The sequence below is a fragment of the Cervus canadensis genome, chromosome 2, assembly GCF_019320065.1.
Source record: "Cervus canadensis isolate Bull #8, Minnesota chromosome 2, ASM1932006v1, whole genome shotgun sequence".
In the NCBI taxonomy this organism is placed as follows: Eukaryota; Metazoa; Chordata; class Mammalia; order Artiodactyla; family Cervidae; genus Cervus; species Cervus canadensis.
This window is the reverse complement of record NC_057387.1, coordinates 18,433,818-18,453,557: the sequence shown is the minus strand read 5'-3', so window position 1 is coordinate 18,453,557 and position 19,740 is coordinate 18,433,818. Positions and strand designations below refer to the sequence as shown.

General features: G+C 38.9%; 1 protein-coding gene across 2 annotated transcripts in view; it reads left to right on the top strand.

Annotated features, from left to right (window-relative positions):
* The window catches only part of GOLPH3L (golgi phosphoprotein 3 like), a 42,935-nt gene extending 24,219 nt beyond the window's left edge, over positions 1–18,716 (top strand). For both annotated transcript variants that reach the window (XM_043457588.1, XM_043457578.1), the window contains one exon: positions 16,314–18,716. In XM_043457588.1, the coding sequence (XP_043313523.1) occupies positions 16,314–16,741 (428 nt within the window). In that variant the 3' untranslated portion in view covers positions 16,742–18,716. The remainder of the gene's footprint in view (positions 1–16,313) is intronic.
* Positions 18,717–19,740: the final 1,024 nt, after the last annotated feature.

The window sequence follows — 19,740 nt, the reverse complement described above, 5'->3', positions numbered from 1 at the left end:
TTAATTTTCTTACACACTGTTACAAATGGGACTGCTTTCTTAATTTCATTTTCAGATTATTCACTTCTGATATACGGAAACAACTGATTTTTGTGTTTTTATCTTGTACCCAGCAACTTAGTCAAGTCTATTAGCTCTAGTTGCTTTTTGTGTATTTGGGGGGATTTTCTATGTATAGGATCATGTCATCTGCAGACAGAGATAGTTGTAGTTTTTCCTTCCCAACTTGAAGTGAAGTGAAGTGAAGTCACTCAGTCGTGTCCGACTCTTTGCAACCCCGTGGACTATAGCCCACCAGGCTCCTCCGTCCATGGGATTCTCCAGACAAGAATACTGGAGTGGGTTGCCATGCCTTTCATTTTTCTTTCTTATCTACTAGCTCTGGATAGAACTTCCTTAAATTGTTGAATAGCAGTGGTGAAAGCAGGCATCCTTGTCTTTCTTGTTCCTTGACTTTTGGGGGATCTTTCAGTCTTTTACCATTGATTATGATACTAACTGTAAGGCTTTCATGAATACTCTTTATCATATTGAGGGATTTTTCTCTTATTCCTAGTTTCCTGGAAGTTTGTATAATGAAAGGGTGTTCGTTTTCGTCAAGTTACTTTTTTTTTTTTTAATTGAAGGATAACTGCTTTACAGAATTTTGTTGGTTTCTAAGTTGCATTTCTGAATCAAGTAACATGGTAATGTGGGGTTTTTCTTAATTATATTAAATGATGTATTATTGATACTTTGTTTGATTTTTATTGAAATAGGCATAAATGTTATATTAGTTTCAGGTGTACATCGTGTTGATTCAGTATTTATGTATATTGAGAAATAATCGCCACAATAAGTCTAGTTAGCATCCATCATCACACATAGTTTTTTCCTTGTGATGAGAACTTTTAAGATCTATTTTCTTGAGTGCTTTGTGGCTTCAGTTGTGTCCAACTCTGTGCGACCCTGTGGACTGTATGTAGCCCACCAGGCTCCTCTGTCAGTGGGATTTTCCAGGCAAGAATACTGGAGTGGATTGCCATGCCCTGCTCCAGGGGATCCTCCCAACCCAAGGATCAAACCCACGTTGCTCATGTCTCCTGCATTGGCCGGCAGGTTCTTTACCGCTCATGCCACCTGGGAAGCCCATTTGAAAGTCTGTTTTCTTAGCAACTTTAAAATATATAATACAATGTTAGTAACTATAGTTACCATGCTATATATTACACCCCCAGGATTTATTTATTTTATAACTGAAGTTTTGTGTCTTTTGATCTTCACACATTGTGGCATTCTTCCCCTTCCCATCCCTAGCAAGTACTAATCTGTTCTCTATATCTAAAATTTTGGAATTTTTTGGTTTTGTTTTAGATTCCAGATATAAGTGAGATCATAACAGTATTTGTCTTTCTCTGTCTGAATTATTTCACTTAGCATAATGCCCTCAAGGCCCATCCATGTTGTTATGAATGGCAAGATTTCCTCTTTTTATGGCTGATTAGTATTCCAATGTATGTATATGTGTATGTTTGTGTGTGTGTATCCATTTTCTTTATCTGTTCATCCATAATTGATATTTAAATTGCTTCCATGTCTTAGCTACTGTAAATAATGTTGCCATGAACATGGGGTACATGTATCTTTTCAAGTTAGTGTTTTCATTTCCTTTGGAAAAATTCTCAGAAGTAGAATTACTAAATTATATGGTAGTTATTTTAATTTTTTGAGAAATTTCTATACGGTTTTCTATAGTGACTGCACCAATTTACATTCTCACCAACAGTGCATGAGGGTTCCCTTTTCTCTATGTCCTTGCCAACATTTGTGTTTTTTTTTTAATTTTTTAAAATATTTAGATATTTATTTTTATTTATTTACTAATTTGGCTGCACTGGGTCTTAGTTGAAGCATGCAGGATCTTAACTACAGCATGTGGCATCTAGTTCCCCAACCAGGGATTGAACTTGGGTCCCCTGCATTGGGAGGGTGGAGTCTTAGCTGCTGGACCACCTGGGAAGTCCCTATCTTTTTAAAATACTTTTTATTATATATTGGAGTATAGCCGATTAATAATGTTGTGATAGTTTCAGGTGGCCAGCGGGACTCAGCCAAACATACACATGTATCTCTTCTCTCTCAATCTCCCCTTCCATCCAGGCTGCCGCATGACATTGAGCAGAGTTCCCTGAACACTTGTTATTTTTTATCTTTTTAATAATAACCATCCTAACAATTGTGAAGTGATAATCTCACTATAGTTTTGATTTGCAGTTCCTTGATAATTACTGATGTTGAGCACATTTTCATGTGTCTTTTGGCCATTTGTATGTCTTCTTTTGAAAAATATCTATTTAGATCCTTAGTCTATTTGAGTTTCTGTTACATTCCTGGGATAAATTTTACTTGATCATAGTGAATAATCCTTTTATCATGCTTTTGGATTAAGTTTGCTAATATTTTACTAAGGATTTTGAATCTACATTCATAAGACTTACTGGTCTGTAACTTTCTTTTCTTGTGATGTCTTTATTTGGCTTTAGTATCAGGATAATCTTGCCTCACAGAATGAGTTAACATGTTCCTTCTTTAGATTTTTGGAAGACTTTGAGAAGGATTGGTGTTAATTCTTGTTTAAATGTAAGGTAGAATTCACTGATGAAGTCATCTGGCCCTGAACTTTTCTTTGTAGGGAGGTTTTGATTTTTGATTACTGATTTCATATTTTTATTTGCTATAAATCTGTTGAAATTTTCTGTTTCTTCATCAGTTTGGATAATTTGAATGTTTCAAGGCATTTGTCCATTTTTTCTAGGTTGTCTAATTTGTTGGTTTAACGTTATTTATAATATTATTTCATAATTCTTTTTTTAATCCCTGCAAGGTCAATAGTAATGCCTCCACTCTCATTTCTGATTTTTAGTTGTTTCTATCTTTTTTCCTTTGGCAGTCTAGCTAAATGTTTGTGTATTTTGTTGATCACTTCAAAGAAACAACTTTTAGTTTCTTTAATTTTGTTTGTTGTTTTTCTGATCTCCCTTTTTGGATATCTCTAATCTATTTCCTTCCTTCTATTAACTTTGGGTTTATTTTGCTCTTCTTTTACTAGTCCATTAAAGTATAAAGTTAGGAGATTGATTTTAGACTTTTTTAATTTAGGCATTTACAGCAAATTTCCCTCTGCTTTCACTGTGTCCCATATGCTTTCATATGTTGTGTTTTTATCCATTTCTAAGTATTTTCTAATTTCCTTTGTGATTTCTTCTTTGACACATTGGTGTTTAAGCTTGTTTAATTTACACATATAGGCAAACTTTCATTTTCCTTCTTTTATTGATGTCTAATTTCATACCACTGTGGTCAGAGAAGATACTTTGCATGATATCTGTCTTTTGAAATATATTGAGATGTATTTTATGGCCTAACACATGGTGTCTCCTAGAGAATGTGCCTTGTAAATCTGAGAAGAACATGTATTCTGCAAGTAGGGTGATATAAAACTGTCTACTTCTGTCTGTTCTATCCATTTTGCTTCATATATTTTCAGTCTGTTATTAGGAGTGTAAATATTTATAATTGTTTTATCTTGTTGTACTGAACCTTTTATTAATATATAATGTCTCTGTGTCTCTTTTGTCTTGTATGATTTAAACTCTATTTTGTCCAAAATTAGTATAGCCATCCCTTCTCTTTTTTGGTTACTATTTGAATGGAATATCTTTTTCCATCCATTTACTTTCAACCTGTCTGTGTCCTTTGATCTAAAGTGAGTCTCTCAAAAAAAAAAAAATTGAGTCTCTCATAAACATCATTTAGTTGGATCATGTTTTTTAACCCATTCTGCCAATTTTTTTTTACTGATTAAACAATTTAATGTGTTTACATTTAAAATAATAACTGATAAGGAGACACTTCCACCATTTTGCTATTTGTTTTCTATATGGCCTGTAGACTTCGGTCCCTCATTTCCTGCATTACTATCTCCTGTTATGTTTGGTTGATTTTTTTATAGTGAAACGTTTTGATTCCCTTCTCATTTTCTTTAGTGTATATTCTGTAGACGTTTTCTCTGTTGCACCATGGGGATTACATTTTATATCTTAAAGTTGTGACAACTTAATTTGAATTTATACCAACTTAACTTCAGTAACAAAAATTCTGTTCCTATACAGCTCCATTCCACTCTCTGTTTTGATGTCACAGATTATACCTTTATAAATTGTGTGACCAATAACATAGGTTAATAATTGTTCTTTAATGCATCTGTCTTTTAAAGTATATAGAAAATAAAAAGTAGAGTTACAAACCAAAATTAACTTTTATAGTTGTCCATGTATTTAACTTTTATTGTGTGTCTTTATTTCTTCATTACTGCTTCAAGTCACTTCTAGCTTCCCTTCATTTCAACCTGCAGTACTTTTTAGCATTTCTTGCAGGGCAAGTCTAGTGGTAACAACCTTCCTCAATTTTTATTTACCTGGGAAAGTCTTAATTTCATTGTTCAAGGACACTTTTTCTGGATATAGAATTCTTAGGTGGCAGATTTTTTTCTTTGAGCCCTTTGAGTATGTCAACCCACTGTCTTCTAGCCTCCAAAGTTTCTGATGAGAAGTCTGGTGATAATCTTATTGAAGATACTTTGTGTATGACAACTCACTTCTCTCTTCCTGCTTTTAAGATTCTTTATCTTTGTAAACTAAATTAATGCTGGAGAGGGTGTGGAGCAAAAAAAATCTTCCTACACTTGGTAGGAATGTAAATTGGTGCAGCCACTATGGAGAACAGTATGGAGTTTCCTTAAAAAACTAAAAATAGAGTTATGTACAATCTGTCAATCACACTCCTAGGCATATATATCTGAGAAAATTCTAATTCAAAAAGACACATGCAACCTAGTGTTAATAGCACTATTTACAATAGCCAAGACATGGAAGGAACCTAAATGTCTGTCAACAGCTGAAAGGATAAAGAAGATATAATATATATGTGTGTGTGTGTATGTATATATGGATGGACCTAGAGATTATCATATTAAATGAAGTAACTCAGACAGAAAAAGAAAAATACTATATGATATCACTTATATGTGGAATCTTTAAAAATGATACAAATAAACTATTTACAAAACAGAAATAGCAAAGTGGATAGCAGAAGTGGGGTGGGTAGATAAATTAGGAGTTTGGGACTAACAGCTCAGCTGATAAAGAATCCACCTGCAATGCAGGAGGCCCCAGTTCCATTCCTGGGTCAGGAAGATCTCCTGGAGGAGAGGAATAGGCTACCCACTCCAGTATTCTTGCCTGAAGAATGCCCATGGAGAGGAGGAGCCTGGCAGGCTACAGTCCGTGGGGTCACAAAGAGTTGGACACGACTGAGTGACTAACCTCAGATATATAAAATAGGTAGACAATAGGGACCTACTATATAGCACAGGCAACTATAATCAGCAAATTATAAAAACCTAGAATGGAAAAGAATCTAAAATATATGTGTGTGTGTGTGTGTGTGTGTGTGTGTATGAAAATCACTCAGTCATGTCTGACTCTTTGCAACCCCATGGACTGTAGCCTGCCAGGCTCCTTTGTCTGTGGAATTCTCCAGGCAAGAATACTGGAGTGGGAAGTCATCCCTTCTCCAGGGGATCTTCCCAACCCAGGGATCGAACCCAGGCTTCCTGCACTGCAGTGTATTCTTTACCATCTGAGCCACTGGGGAAGCCCAAATATATGTGTGTGTAACTCAATCACTGTACTGTACATCTAAAACTAACATAACATTGTAAATTAACTATACTTCAGTTTAAAATTGGTTTTAAAAGATTGTTTATCTTTGGCTTTCAATAGATTATAATGTATCTCGGATGTTTTAGTCAACATTGAGCTCATTAAATATCTTAGATTTGTAGATTCATGTCTTTTGTGAAATTTGGACCATTTTCAGCTATTTTTTCAAATATTTTTCTGCCCTTTCTCTCTCTCCTCCTCTCGGATTCCTACAATGAAAATATTAGTCCATTTGATGGTGTCTCAGAGATTCCTTAGGCTCCATTCACTTTTTTTTTTTTTAATTTTTATTTATTTATTTTGGTCATACATTGATATAAATCAGCCATAGATTTACACGTATTCCCCATCCCGATCCCCCCTCCCACCTCCCTCTCCACCCGATTCCTCTGGGTCTTCCCAGTGCCCCAGGCCCGAGCACTTGTCTCATGCATCCCACCTGGGCTGGTGATCTGTTTCACCATAGATAGTATACATGCTGTTCTTCTGAAATATCCCACCCTCACATTCTCCCACAGAGTTCAAGAGTCTGTTCTGTATTTCTGTGTCTCTTTTTCTGTTTTGCATTTAGGGTTATCGGTTTTCTAGAGGGATTTTAATCTGTTGCACCAGTCCCTTCTGAGGCGGTTCCCTTTGTTTATTTGGCTTCTGTTTGCCGGTCTCTTCAGAGCCTCATTTCCGCCCTGACACAGGCGGGCGGAGGTGGACTCTTATTCAGGTAGCTAGTTCCGTCGCTCTGCGGGGCAGGGAGGGGCTGGCGCTGTGGGGACGGACTTGCGCCGCGGGGGCGGGCTGGTGCTGCCGGGAGGGGCTGACGCTGGTTTCTCCGTCTGCGCTGCTCAGGCTCCCGGCTGTTCTATATGGAGCGCACCCTGCGCTGCGCGAGGTTCCAGCCCTCGGGTGTTCCACAAAAGCGCGGAACGAAAAGCTGCTCCTGCTCTCTGTGCCTTCCCCGTCAGAGCGGTCCAGGCAGCCAGGGGCTTGGTGGGCGCTCTCTCCCCAGGTGTGGCGCGCCCACTCCCTTCCACGGACCCAGTCTCAGTTTCCGCTGGCGCCAGTCGGGTGCACGCGCCTTCCGCCCTCCGCGTCCCCAGCCCCAGTCCCTGCCCGCGCCCTGTGTCTCGCCGCGACCTTCCCCTCCCCCCGCCTCCTGCCTCCGGCGGGGCTGGGCCGGTCCACAGCCTGCGAGCTCCTCTATGGACTTTCTCGGTCTCTTTGTTCTGCGAACGGCCGGCAGTGTGTTCGGGCCGGTTAATTTACTCTCTCTCTTTTGGTCTCCCACAGTTCAAGTTGGCAACTCACAGAAGCTCCCTCCGATTGTCCTCAGGGCACTCAGGCCCGGACCCTACTCCAAGCAATACCGCCTAAGATTCCCTTCCCGGGACGGATCTCCGTCCTTAGCTCTTTTGTCTCACTTTTAATCTTTTATATTTTGTCCTACCTCCTTTCGAAGACAATGGGCTGCTTTTCTGGGCGCCTGATGATCTCAGCTAGCGATCAGAAGTTGTTTTGCGAAGTTTGCTCTGCGTTCAGTTATTCTTTTGATGAATTTGTAGGAGAGAAAGTGGTCTCCCCGTCCTACTCCTCCGCCATCTTGGCTCCTCTTCGCTCCATTCACTTTTTTTGTTGTTTTTCCCTAAACTATTACTTCAGTTGTACTATCTTCAAATTTGCTAATTCTTCTGCCTGCTTAAATCTATTTTTGAACCCATATAGTGTATTCTTTATTTTAGCTGTTGTATTTAAGCTCCAGATTTTCTTTTTTTTTTTTTTTGGTCCCATTTATTTTTATTAGTTGGAGGCTAATTACTTTACAATATTGTAGTGGTTTTTGCCATACATTGACATGAATCAGCCATGGATTTACATGTGTTCCCCATCCCAATCCCCCCTCCTGCCTCCCTCCCCATCCCATCCCTCTGGGTCTTCCCAGTGCACCAGTCCTGAGCACATGTCTCATGCATCCAACCTGGGCTGGTGGTCTGTTTCACCCTTGATAGTATACTTGTTTCAATGCTATTCTCAGAACATCCCACCTTCGCCTTCTCCCACAGAGTCCCAAAGTCTGTTCTGTACATCTGTGTCTCTTTTTCTGTTTTGCATATTGGGTTATCGTTACCATCTTTTAAAATTCCATGTATATGCATTAGTATACTGTCTTGGGCTTTATCTTTCTGGCTTACTTCACTCTGTATAATGGGCTCCAGTTTCATCCATCTCATTAGAACTGATTCAAATGAGTTCTTTTTAATGGCTGAGTAATATTCCATTGTGTATATGTACCATAGCTTCCTTATCCATTCGTCTGCTGATGGGCATCTAGGTTGCTTCCATGTCCTGACAATTATAAACAGTGCTGGGATGAACATTGGGGTACACGTGTCTCTTTCAGATCTAGTTTCCTCCATGTGTATGCCCAGGAGTGGGATTGCTAGGTCATATGGCAGTTCTATTTCCAGTTTTTTAAGGAATCTCCATACTGTTCTCCATAGTGGCTGTACTAGTTTGCATTCCCACCAACAGTGTAAGAGGGTTCCGTTTGCTCCACACCCTCTCCAGCATTTATTGCTTGTAGACTTTTGGATAGCAGCCATCCTGACTGGCGTGTAATGGTACCTCGTTGTGGTTTTGATTTGCATTTCTCTGATAATGAGTGATGTTGAGCATCTTTTCATGTGTTTGTTAGCCATCTGTATGTCTTCTTTGGAGAAATATCTGTTTAGTTCTTTGGCCCTTTTTTTGATTGGGTCATTTGGAGGAAATGAAGAACCCCAGGGTTAGTAGAAGGAAAGAAATCTTAAAAATTAGGGCAGAAATAAATGCAAAAGAAACAAAAGAGACCATAGCAAAAATCAACAAAGCTAAAAGTTGGTTTTTTGAAAAGGTAAATAAAATTGACAAGCCGTCAATTTTATGATGACAAGACTCATTAAGAAACAAAGGGAGAAGAACCAAATCAACAAAATTAGAAATGAAAACGGAGAGATCACAACAGACAACTCTGAAATACAAAGGATCATAAGAGACTACTACCAGCAGCTCTATGCCAATAAAATGGACAACTTGGAAGGAATGGACAAATTCTTAGAAAAGTATAACTTTCCAAAACTGAACCAGGAAGAAATAGATCTTAACAGACCCATCACAAGCACGGAAATCGAAACTGTAATCAGAAATCTTCCAGCAAACAAAAGCCCAGGACCAGATGGCTTCACAGCTGAATTCTACCAAAAATTTAGAGAAGAGCTAACACCTATCTTACTCAAACTCTTCCAGAAAATTGCAGAGGAATTCCAAACTCATTCTATGAGGCCACCATCACCCTTATACCAAAACCAGACAAAGATGCCTCAAAAAAAGAAAACTACAGACCAATATCACTGATGAACATAGATGCAAAAATCCTTAACAGAATTCTAGCAAACAGAATCCAACAACATATTAAAAAGATCATACATCATGACCAAGTGGGCTTTATCCCAGGAATGCAAGGATTCTTTAATATCCACAAATCAATCAATGTAATACACCACATTAACAAATTGAAAGATAAAAACCATATGATTATCTCAATAGATGCAGAAAAAGCCTTTGACAAAATTCAACATCCATTTATGATAAAAACTCTCCAGAAAGCAGGCATAGAAGGAACATACCTCAACATAATAAAAGCTATATATGACAAACCCATAGCAAACATTATCCTCAATGGTGAAAAATTGAAAGCATTTCCCTTAAAGCCGGATTTTCTTTTTGGTTCCTTTTTGTAATTTCTATCTCTTTATTGGTATTCTAATTTTGTTCATCATTTTCCTGTCTTTGCCCATGTCTTCCTTTAGCTATTTGCTAAAGAAAGCATCATAAAGAAACATCTTTAAAACAGCCGTTTTCAAGTATTTATCTAGTAAATGACATCTGGGCTTCCTCAAGTACAAATTTTGTCTTTTTCTTTTGTCCCTTTTAGTGGGACATACCTTTTTCTTTCACTATGTGCCTTGTAATTTTTTTGTTGTTGAAAGCTGAATATTGAAATCTTACAATACAGTAACTCTGGAAATCAGATCAGACTTTCCCCATTTCCCAGGTTTTGCTGAGTTGTTTGTTGTTATTTTGTTGATTGTATTATGGTTTCTCTGTGTTGTAGATCCAACTGAGGTGAAAGCTTCAGATCTTTTCCAAGGTTGTATTTCAGAGATTACATGTTTTCTTAAGCAAGCATGGTTGCTTTCTTAAATACTGTGTACATGCAGTTGTTTCTGAATGTAAAAAATGCTTCTCTTTTAAATCCCCTGGAAGCTGCTTCAACTGGTAGGGATTGGAACAGTGGCAGCCGTTAGCTGTATGTCAGCCATCAGAAGCTACAAATCCAGAACCAGAACACTGGTCCTGAGATTTCAAAGACAGAGTCCTCATTGCCCACCCTGACTCCAGCAGGCTATTCCAGAACTACAGATTGCTGTTCCCACAGGTACCTATCATGGGGCCGGGGCTGAGTAGTCACTGCTGCACTGAAGGCTGAAATTTACTGAAATTGATATTGACCACAGTTTGCCAGCCTAGCTTCGCCTGGAACCTACAAGTGTTGGTGGAAACTCAAGAGTTCCAAAACTAATTGTTTCAGGTAGATGCTACTAGTATAATTATTGTCTCGGTGGAGAGATGAATTTCTAATGGTTGCTGCCATTATCCCAGATGTAATCTCTCAATGATTAACTTTTAAAGAACCTTATCAGCTATAATCACATGGACCCCAGCCTTGTCTAACTCAATGAAACTATGAGCCATGCCATGTAGGGCCACCAAAGACGGATGGGTCATGGTGGAGAGTTCTGACTAAATGTGGTCCACTGGAAAAGGGAATGGCAAACCACTTCAGTATTCTTGCCTTGAGAACCCCATGAACAGTATGAAAAGGCAAAAAAATAGGACACTGAAAGATGAACTCCCCAGGTTGGTAGGTGCCCAGTATGCTACCAGACATCAGTGGAGACTCCAGAAAGAATGAAGAGACGGAGCCAAAGTAAAAACAACACCCAGTTGTGGATGTGACTGGTGATGGAAGTAAAAAATTCCTATGTTGTAAAGAGCAATATTGCATAGGAACCTGGAATGTTAGGTCCATGAATCAAGGCAAATTGGAAGTGGTCAATCAGGAAATGGCAAGAGTGAACATTGACATTTTAGGAATCAGCAAACTAAAATGGACTGGAATGGGTGAATTTAACTCAGATGACCATTATATCTACTACTGTAGGCAAGAATCCCTTAGAAGACATGGAGTAGCCATCATAGTCAACAAAAGAGTCTGAAATGCAGTACTTGGACGCAATCTCAAAAATGACAGAATGATCTCTGATTGTTTCCAAGGCAAACCATTCAATATCACAGTAATCCAAGTCTATGCCCCGAGCAGTGTGCTGAAGAAGCTGAAGTTGAACGGTTCTATGAAGACCTACAAGACCTTCTAGAACTAACACCCAAAAAAGATGTCCTTTTCACTATAGGGAACTGAAATGCGAAAGTAGGAAGTCAAGAGATACCTGGAGTAACAGGCAGATTTGGCCTTGAAGTACAAAACAAAGCAGATCAGAGGCTAACAGAGTTTTGCCAAGAGAACGCACTGGTCATAGCAAACACCTTCTTCCAACAAAACAAGAGAAGACTACACATGGACATCACCAGATGGTCAATACCAAAATCAGATTGATTATATTCTTTGCAGCCAAAGATGGAGAAACTCTATACAGTCAGCAAAAATAAGACTGGGAGCTGACTGTAGCTCAGATCATGAACTCCTCATTGCCAAATTCAGACTTAAATTGAAGAAAGTAGGAAAAACCACTAGACCATTCAGGTATGACCTAAATCAAATCTGTTACGATTATACTGTGGAAGTGACAAATAGATTCAAAGGATTAGATCTGATAGAGTGCCTGAAGAACTATGGACGGTTTGTGACATTGTATAGGAGGTGTAGTGATCAAGACCATCCCCAAGAAAAAGAAATGCAAAAAGGCACAATAGTTGTCCAAGAAGGCCTTACAAATAGCTGAAAAGACGTGAAAGGCAAAGGAGAAAAGGAAAGATATACCTATTTGAATGCAGAGTTCCAAAGAATAGCAAGGAGAGATAAGAAAGCCTTCCTCAGTGATCAGTGCAAAGAAATAGAGGAAGACAGTAGAATGGGAAAGACTAGAGATCTCTTCAAGAAAATTAGAGATACCAAGGGAACATTTCATGCAAAGATGAGCACAATAAAGGACAGAAATGGTATGTACCTAACAGAAGCAGAAGATATTAAGAAGAGGTGGCAAGAATACACAGAAGAACTATACAAAAAAGATCTTCATGACCCAAATAACGACAATGGTGTGATCACTCACCTAGAGCGAGACATCCTGGAATGCTAAGTCAAGTGGGCCTTAGGAAGCATCACTACAAACAAAGCTAGTGGAGGTGACGGAATTCCGGTTGAGCTATTTCAAATGCTAAAAGACGATGCTGTTAAAGTGCTGCACTCAATTTTGGAAAACTCAGCAGTGGCCACAGGACTGGAAAAGGTCAATTTTCATTCCAATTCCAAAGAAAGGCAATGCCAAAGAATGTTCAAACTACTGCACAATTGCACTCATCTCACATGCTAGCAAAGTAATGCTCAAAGTTCTCCAAGCCAGGCTTCAATAGTACATGAACTGTGAACTTCCAGATGTTCAAGCTGGATTTAGAAAAGACAGAGGAACCAAAGATAAAATTGCTAACATCCATTGGATCATCAAAAAAGCAAGAGAATTCCAGAAAAACATCTATTTCTGCTTTATCGACTATGCCAAAGCCTTTGACTGTGTGGATCACAACAAACTGTGAAAAATTCTTAAAGAGATGGGAATACCAGACCCATGTGCTTCCTGAGAAATCTGTATGCAGATCAAGAAGCAACAGTTAGAACTGGACATAGAACAGACTGGTTCCAAATCAAGAAAGGAGTATATCAAGGCTGTATATTGTCACCCTACTTAATAACTTATATGCAGTGTACATCATGAGAAACCCTGGGCTGGATGAAGCACAAGCTGGAATCAAGATTGCCAGGAGAAATATCAGTAACCTCAGACATGCAGATGACACCACCCTTACGGCAGAAAGCGAAGAAGGACTAAAGAGCCTCTTGATGGAAGTGAAAGAGGAGAGTGAAAAAGTTGGCTTAAAACTCAACATTCAGAAAACTAAGATCATGGCATCTGGTCTCATCACTTCATGGCAAATAGATGGGGAAACAATGGAAACAGTGTCAGAGTTTATTTTGGGGGGCTGCAAAATCACTGCAGATGGTGATTGCAGCCATGAAATTAAAAGACGCTTGCTCCTTGGAAGAAAAGCTATGACCACCCTAGACAGCATATTAAAAAGCAGAGACTTTGCCAACAAAGATCTGTCTCTTCAAAGCTATGGTTTTTCCAGTAGTCATGTATGGATGTGAGAGTTGGACTATAAAGAAAGCTGAGCGCCAAAGAAGTGATGCTTTTGAACTGTGGTGTTGGAGAAGACTCTTGAGAGTCCCTTGGACTGCAAGGAGATCCAGCCAGTCCATCCTAAAGGATATCAGTCCTGGGTGTTCATTGGAAGGACCTGATGCTGAAGCTGAAACTCCAATACTTGGCCACCTCATGCGAAGAGCTGACTCATTGGAAAAGACCCTGATGCTGGGAGGGACTGTGGGCAGGAAGGGGACGACAGAGGATGAGATGGCTGGATGGCATCACCGACTCGATGGACATGAATTTGAGTAAACTCCGGGAGTTGGTGATGGACAGGGAGGCTTGGCATGCTGCATGCGATTCATGGGGTCGCAAAGAGTTGGACACGACTGAGCGACTGAACTGAACTGAACTGAATGACTAATAATGTTGAGCATCTTTATATGTGCTTATTGGCCGTTTGTATACTTCTTTGGAGAATTGTCTGTTCAAATCCTTTGCCCATTTTTAAATTGGGTTTGCTTTCTACTATTGAGTTGTACTTTTAAAATATGTTCTAAATACAAATCTTTTCAGATACATGATTTGCAAAATTTTTCTCCAATTTTATGGGTTGTCTTTTCAGTTTCTTAATGGTATCCTTTGAAGTATAGGTTTTGTATTTTGATCCATTTCACCTAATCTTTTTTCTTGTTACTTGTAATTTTGCTGTAATTAAAATTGAAATAAAAATTTCAGTTGAAAATAAAAATAGTTTAACTTGTCTAATCCAGATCCTTCTATTTATTTTTCTTACCTAATTACCCTGCCTAGAACTTTCAGTATGGTGCTGAATAGGAATGATGAGAATGGACTTCCTTGTCTTATCCTTGATCTAAGATGACAACATTCAGTTCTTTCCTATTAAGCATTATGCTAGCTGTGAGGTTTTCATAAATTCTTCTATCAAGTTCAGAAAGTTTCTGTCTATTCCTAGCTTATGGAGTGTTTTTATGATGTAAGAGTGTTGGATTTTATCAAATGCTTTTCTTTTGTCTATGGAAGTGATCATTTGGTTTTTGCTTTTCATTTTATTGATTTTTGTACTTTTAATCAAACTTACATTTCTGTTTTAAGTCCCCCTTTATCATATTACGTAGTTTAGGGATGGGGTTGTTTGTTTTTTTTCCTTCAGCTGAGCCATACTGCTTGTAGGATGTTCGTTCCCTGACCAGGGATTGAACCTATGCCCTTGGCAATGAAAGTGCAGAGTCCTAGCACACCAGACCATCAAAGAGTTCCCTATGTCTTTATTATATTACTAGATTTGTTTGTGCATATTTTATTCAGTATTTTTGTACCTATATACATAAAAGATGCTGGTCTATAGTTATCTTGTGAAGTTTTGTCTCATTTTAGTATCAGAGGAATATTTACTGTTTAGACTGAGGAAGTGTTCCCTCCTCTGCCTCTTCTTTTTTTTTTTAACTGTTTGTGAAGGATTGGCATTAATTCTCCATTAATGTTTGGTAGAATTACCAGAAAAGCCGTCTTGACCACACTTTTCTTTGTGGGAAGTTTTAAAGTTACTATTCAATCTATTTACTTGTTATGTGTGCTAAGTTGCTCCAGTCGTGTCCAATTCTGTGCAGTCCAGTGGACTGTACCCCACCAGGCTCCTCTGTCCATAGGATTCTCCAGGAAAGAATACTAGAATGGGTTGCCATGCCCTCCTCCAGGGGATCTTCCCAACCCAGGGATCAAATTTGCGTCTCTTATATCTGCATTGGCAGGTTGGTTCTTTACCACTAGCATCACCTAGAAAGCCTTTTACTTGTTATATGTGTGTGGTATTAGTTGCTCAGTCATGTTTGACTCTTTGCGACCCCTTGGACGGTAGCCCACCAAGCTTCTCTGTCTATGGAATTCTCTAGGCAAGAATACTGGGGCATTTGGGGAGGGGATGCCATTTCCTTCTCCCCAGGGGATCTTCCCAACCCAGAGATAGAACCCAGGTCTCCTGCATTAAAGGCAGATTCTTTACTGTCTGAGCCACCAGGGCATTATTTGTTATAGTTCTACTGAAATTCCCTCTTTCTTGTTGAGTCACTTTAGGTAATTGTAGTTCAAGGAATTTATCCATTCTTCTAGGTTGTCTAAATTGTTGTCATACTGTTTTCCATAGTATTCCTTATAACCCTGTTAATTTTTGTAAGTTTAGTATTAATGTCTCCTCTTTCATTCCTAATTTTAGTAATTCTGAGTCTTCTCTTTTCCTTGGTCACTCTGGGTTTGTCAGTTTTTTTCATCTTTTCATTGAACCAGAGTTTTATTTTATTGATTTTTCTCTGTTGTTTTCATTTTTTCTATTTCCTCTCTATTCTATTGTTTCCTTTATCCTGCTTGCTTTGGGTTTAGTATTATCTTCTATTTCTAGTTTTTTGAAGTTAGAAGGCTAGGTTATTGATTTGACATCTCCTTTTCTAATACAGGACTTCCCTGGTGGTTCAGATGGTAAAGTATCCGCCTGCAATGCGGAAGACCTGGGTTGGGAAGATCCTGGAGAAGGGAACGGCTTCCCACTCCAATACTCTTGCCTGGAGAATTCCATGGACAGAGGAGCCTGGTGGGCTACAGTCCATGGGGTTGCAAAGAGTTGGACAGGACTGAGTGACTTTCACTTTTCTAATATAGCATTTGGATCATAAATTTCCCTCTTTGCACTGCTTTAAGCTGCATCCCATAAGTTTTGGTATGTTCATTCAACTCAAAAGTATTTTTGAATTTTTTCTTGTGATTTCTTTTTTGACGCATTGGTTATTTCAGAGTGTGTCTTTAAATTTCCACATATCTTTTTAATTTCCCAAATATCCTTCTGTTATCAATTTATAATTCCATTGTGACTGAATAGCATACTTTGTATGTTTTCAATTCTTTTAAATTTATTAAGGCTTGTTTTATGGCCTAACATATGGTGTATCATGGAAATGAGAAGTATGGGCATTCTACTGTTATAGGGTAGAATATTCTGTAGATGTCTTCTGAAGTCTAGTTGGTTTATAGTCTTGTTCAAGCATTCTATTTATTTTTCCCATAGGTGAGACCTGGAACCCTTTCAAATTACAGTACCAGCTGAGAAATGTAAGAGAGAGAATTGCAAAGAACCTAGTAGAGAAGGGTATTCTAACCACTGAGAAGCAGAATTTCCTCCTATTTGACATGACTACTCACCCAGTGACCAATACAACAGAGAAGCAACGACTAGTGAAAAAACTTCAAGATAGTGTCCTAGAGCGGTGGGTAAATGACCCTCAGCGTATGGACAAGCGAACACTAGCACTTCTGGTGCTGGCTCACTCCTCCGATGTGCTGGAGAATGTCTTCTCCTCTCTGACAGACGACAAGTACGATATGGCAATGAATCGAGCCAAGGACCTAGTAGAACTGGACCCTGAGGTAGAGGGGACAAAGCACAGCGCCACAGAGATGATCTGGGCTGTGCTGGCAGCCTTCAATAAATCGTAAAGCCAGCTGTTGGGTTTCTCCTTTTCCATTGCTGGCCAGTGACTGTCAGAGACACCATCACCAAGTTTTGTGTGATGAGATGTTTTCCATCATTTTTTTTTTCCTCTTGAATCAAATTTGTTATTTGGGGAGAGCAATTCAGGGCTTCTCTGTAGACCTTGTCTCTTATAAGCAGGCTTTATATCTCCTTATACTTCCACTCCAGAGGTGAATAAATTGGGTGAACCAGCACTCATCCAGTAAACATTTTCTCTCGTTTCTTGGTTCACTTCCATCCAGTGTGCTTTTGGACTATCAGGAATATTTCAGTGAGATTTGGATTTCTCTAGCCATAGAATGTGAATGAGATATAGAGCAAACCATTTATCTCATTTTTTAAAGTTTGTTTTCTGTCTTAAATATATGTTTTCAGCCTATCTCCCAGGCTCTGCTAAGTAATGTAGCTAATTGAAGTAACCATCTCTTTGAATAAGGGGAAATAAAACTGATTTTTGGAGCAGATGGTCTCTGAGATATAAATGTATGTTCCACTAGTGATTTTGTCATCTTTCCTTTTCTAAATTAATGGGAATATTCCAAATGTGATTACCTGGTTCTCACAGTCCTAGAACCATAAATATATTCTCTACTCTCTCTCTCAGCATTGTCCTACTCCATCATTCATTACAGCAGAAATCTAAATTAAAAAAAAAAAATGTATCTCTCAACCACCTCTTTTATGCAGTCACCAATAAAATTTGCAAAGAAGGAAAGTGGCACCAGAATTTCCACTCTTTAGCACATGACTATCTGGATTCCTCCAGGCTACTTTAAATGTCTCTACTCTGATTGAATTTAGGGAGTTTTAAATTTCAATTGCTGAATAGCACCATCCTGAGTTCAGACAATATATCTAAACTCTAGACCTTGTTCCCTGTTTTGGTATCCTACATGAATTGACGTGTGTGCATGCTCAATCACTTCAGACGTGTCCAATTCTTTGTGACCCTATGGACTGTAGCCTGCCAGGTTCCTCTGTCCATGGGATTCTCTAGGCAAGAATACTGGAGTGGGTTGCCATGCCCTCCTCCGGGGGATCTTCCCGACCCAGGAATGGAATCCACGTCTCTTAGTCTCCTGCATTGACAGGCGGGTTCTTTACCTACTTTGTGTATATTTAAAGGTCCTGGAAGTAGTTTTATCTATATTTAATCCACAGATGCCCTCCTAGTCATTAGTCTTGTCTCAACACAATCCTTTGTCTAACTCATTCTCTAAAACATTTTTTAAGTCAGTAGTAAATGCAAAGAGAAGCTTATTGAGAAAAATCTTATTCAGAAGGGCAATTTGATGTTAAAAACATCCTATATAAAGTCCAGCATTTGGGAATATAAAGAGGACAGGCACCAAACTGTGCTAATGTTAATGCTGATACTTCAAGGATCTTGCCTCTTGACCACTACAGAGAAACAGTCTATCAAAGGGCTAATACAGATGTCCCAGACCTGATATCAAATTTTCCTGATCAGAAGTAATTAAATGAATGATTGTAATTTTCCCTCCTCTAAACCTGTCTAGCCCCACAAAATTCCCCAACTCACTTAATTTTTTTCACTTTAGGTTATCACTTAGGTGACTAAAGATAAAAAGTTTAAATGAAACAAATTCCTAAAAAATGTGAAGCTGAGTAGAGCTTCAGTCTGGCTCCCTAAAACTATAAAACCCAGTCCAAGGGTGTCTCTACCTGACTTAGTTTTTCTTTCCATTTGAACAGTTTGGCATGAATTTAAGCCAGGTTTTCCTGTGGAGAGTTTCAGCTTGATTGGGAGAGTGGAAATTGAGTTCTTTCTGGCAACTCTTGGTCAGTGTTTATTTTTATATTGTATCTCATTAAGATGAGGATGTCTTCAGTTTGAATCTGCATAATGTTCACTGCAAAACACCATTTAATGCATATGGTCTTCGCATTTCTGTATAATAAAGATCAATTATTGGCTCCCTGGTCTCTCTGTGCAGTTTTACAACTAAAGTTATTTTAACTGGAAATAACTTTCATACAAGGCCAGTAAGATTCCCTGCTTACACTAGGATACCAGCCTGTTTCATTCTGTGTGGAAAACTGTATGCATGCTCAGTTGCTAGGTCATGTCTGACTCTTTGTGAGCCCATGGACTGTAGCCCGCAGGCTCCTCTGTTCATGGAATTTCCCAGGCAAGAATACTAAAGTGGGTTCCCATTTCTTCCTCCAGGGTATCTTCCTGATCCAGGGATTGAACCTGTGTCTCCTGCATTGGCAGGCAGATTCTTTACCACTGAGCCACCTGGACTCTCTTGTGGAAAATTAGGAATACACAAATATTAGTTATACATATATATACAATATACATATACACATATACTGGAGGGCAGGGCACATTAAATCTAACCCAAACACCAGCTAATGTAAAGTCTGAAGAATAGTGTCTCCATCTCAAGCAAAATAAGTTACCCAATTACATCATTATTACCAGGAAGAAAATGAGTATATTCTAGCTTATTAATAACTACTTGCAAGTGACACCTGAACTTACTGAAGAGCTGAAGGTCTTAAGTTCCAAGTGTAGGTAACAAACCTAACTATAACAGAGTTAATAACATGTGAAAAGAAGGATAATTGACCTTGTAATTGGCTTATTGTTCTTCTGTCTTTTATAATGTCTACAGCATAAGGGGGCTTCCCAGGTGGCGCCAGTGGTAAAGAACCCACCTGCCAATGCAGGAGACATAAGAGACTGGGGTTCGATCCCTAAGTCGGGAAGATCTCCTGGAGGAGGGCATGGCAATCCAATCCAGTATTCTTGCCTGGAGAGTCCTATAGACAGAGGACTCTGGCGGGCTGCAGTCCATAGGATCACAAAGAATCGGACATGACTGAAGCAGCTTGGCACACGGGCACACAGCATAAGGGACAACATGAAATGTATTTACTAGGATTGTTTACTTCCTTACTATTTTTATTTCAGAGAAAGGATAAAAACAAA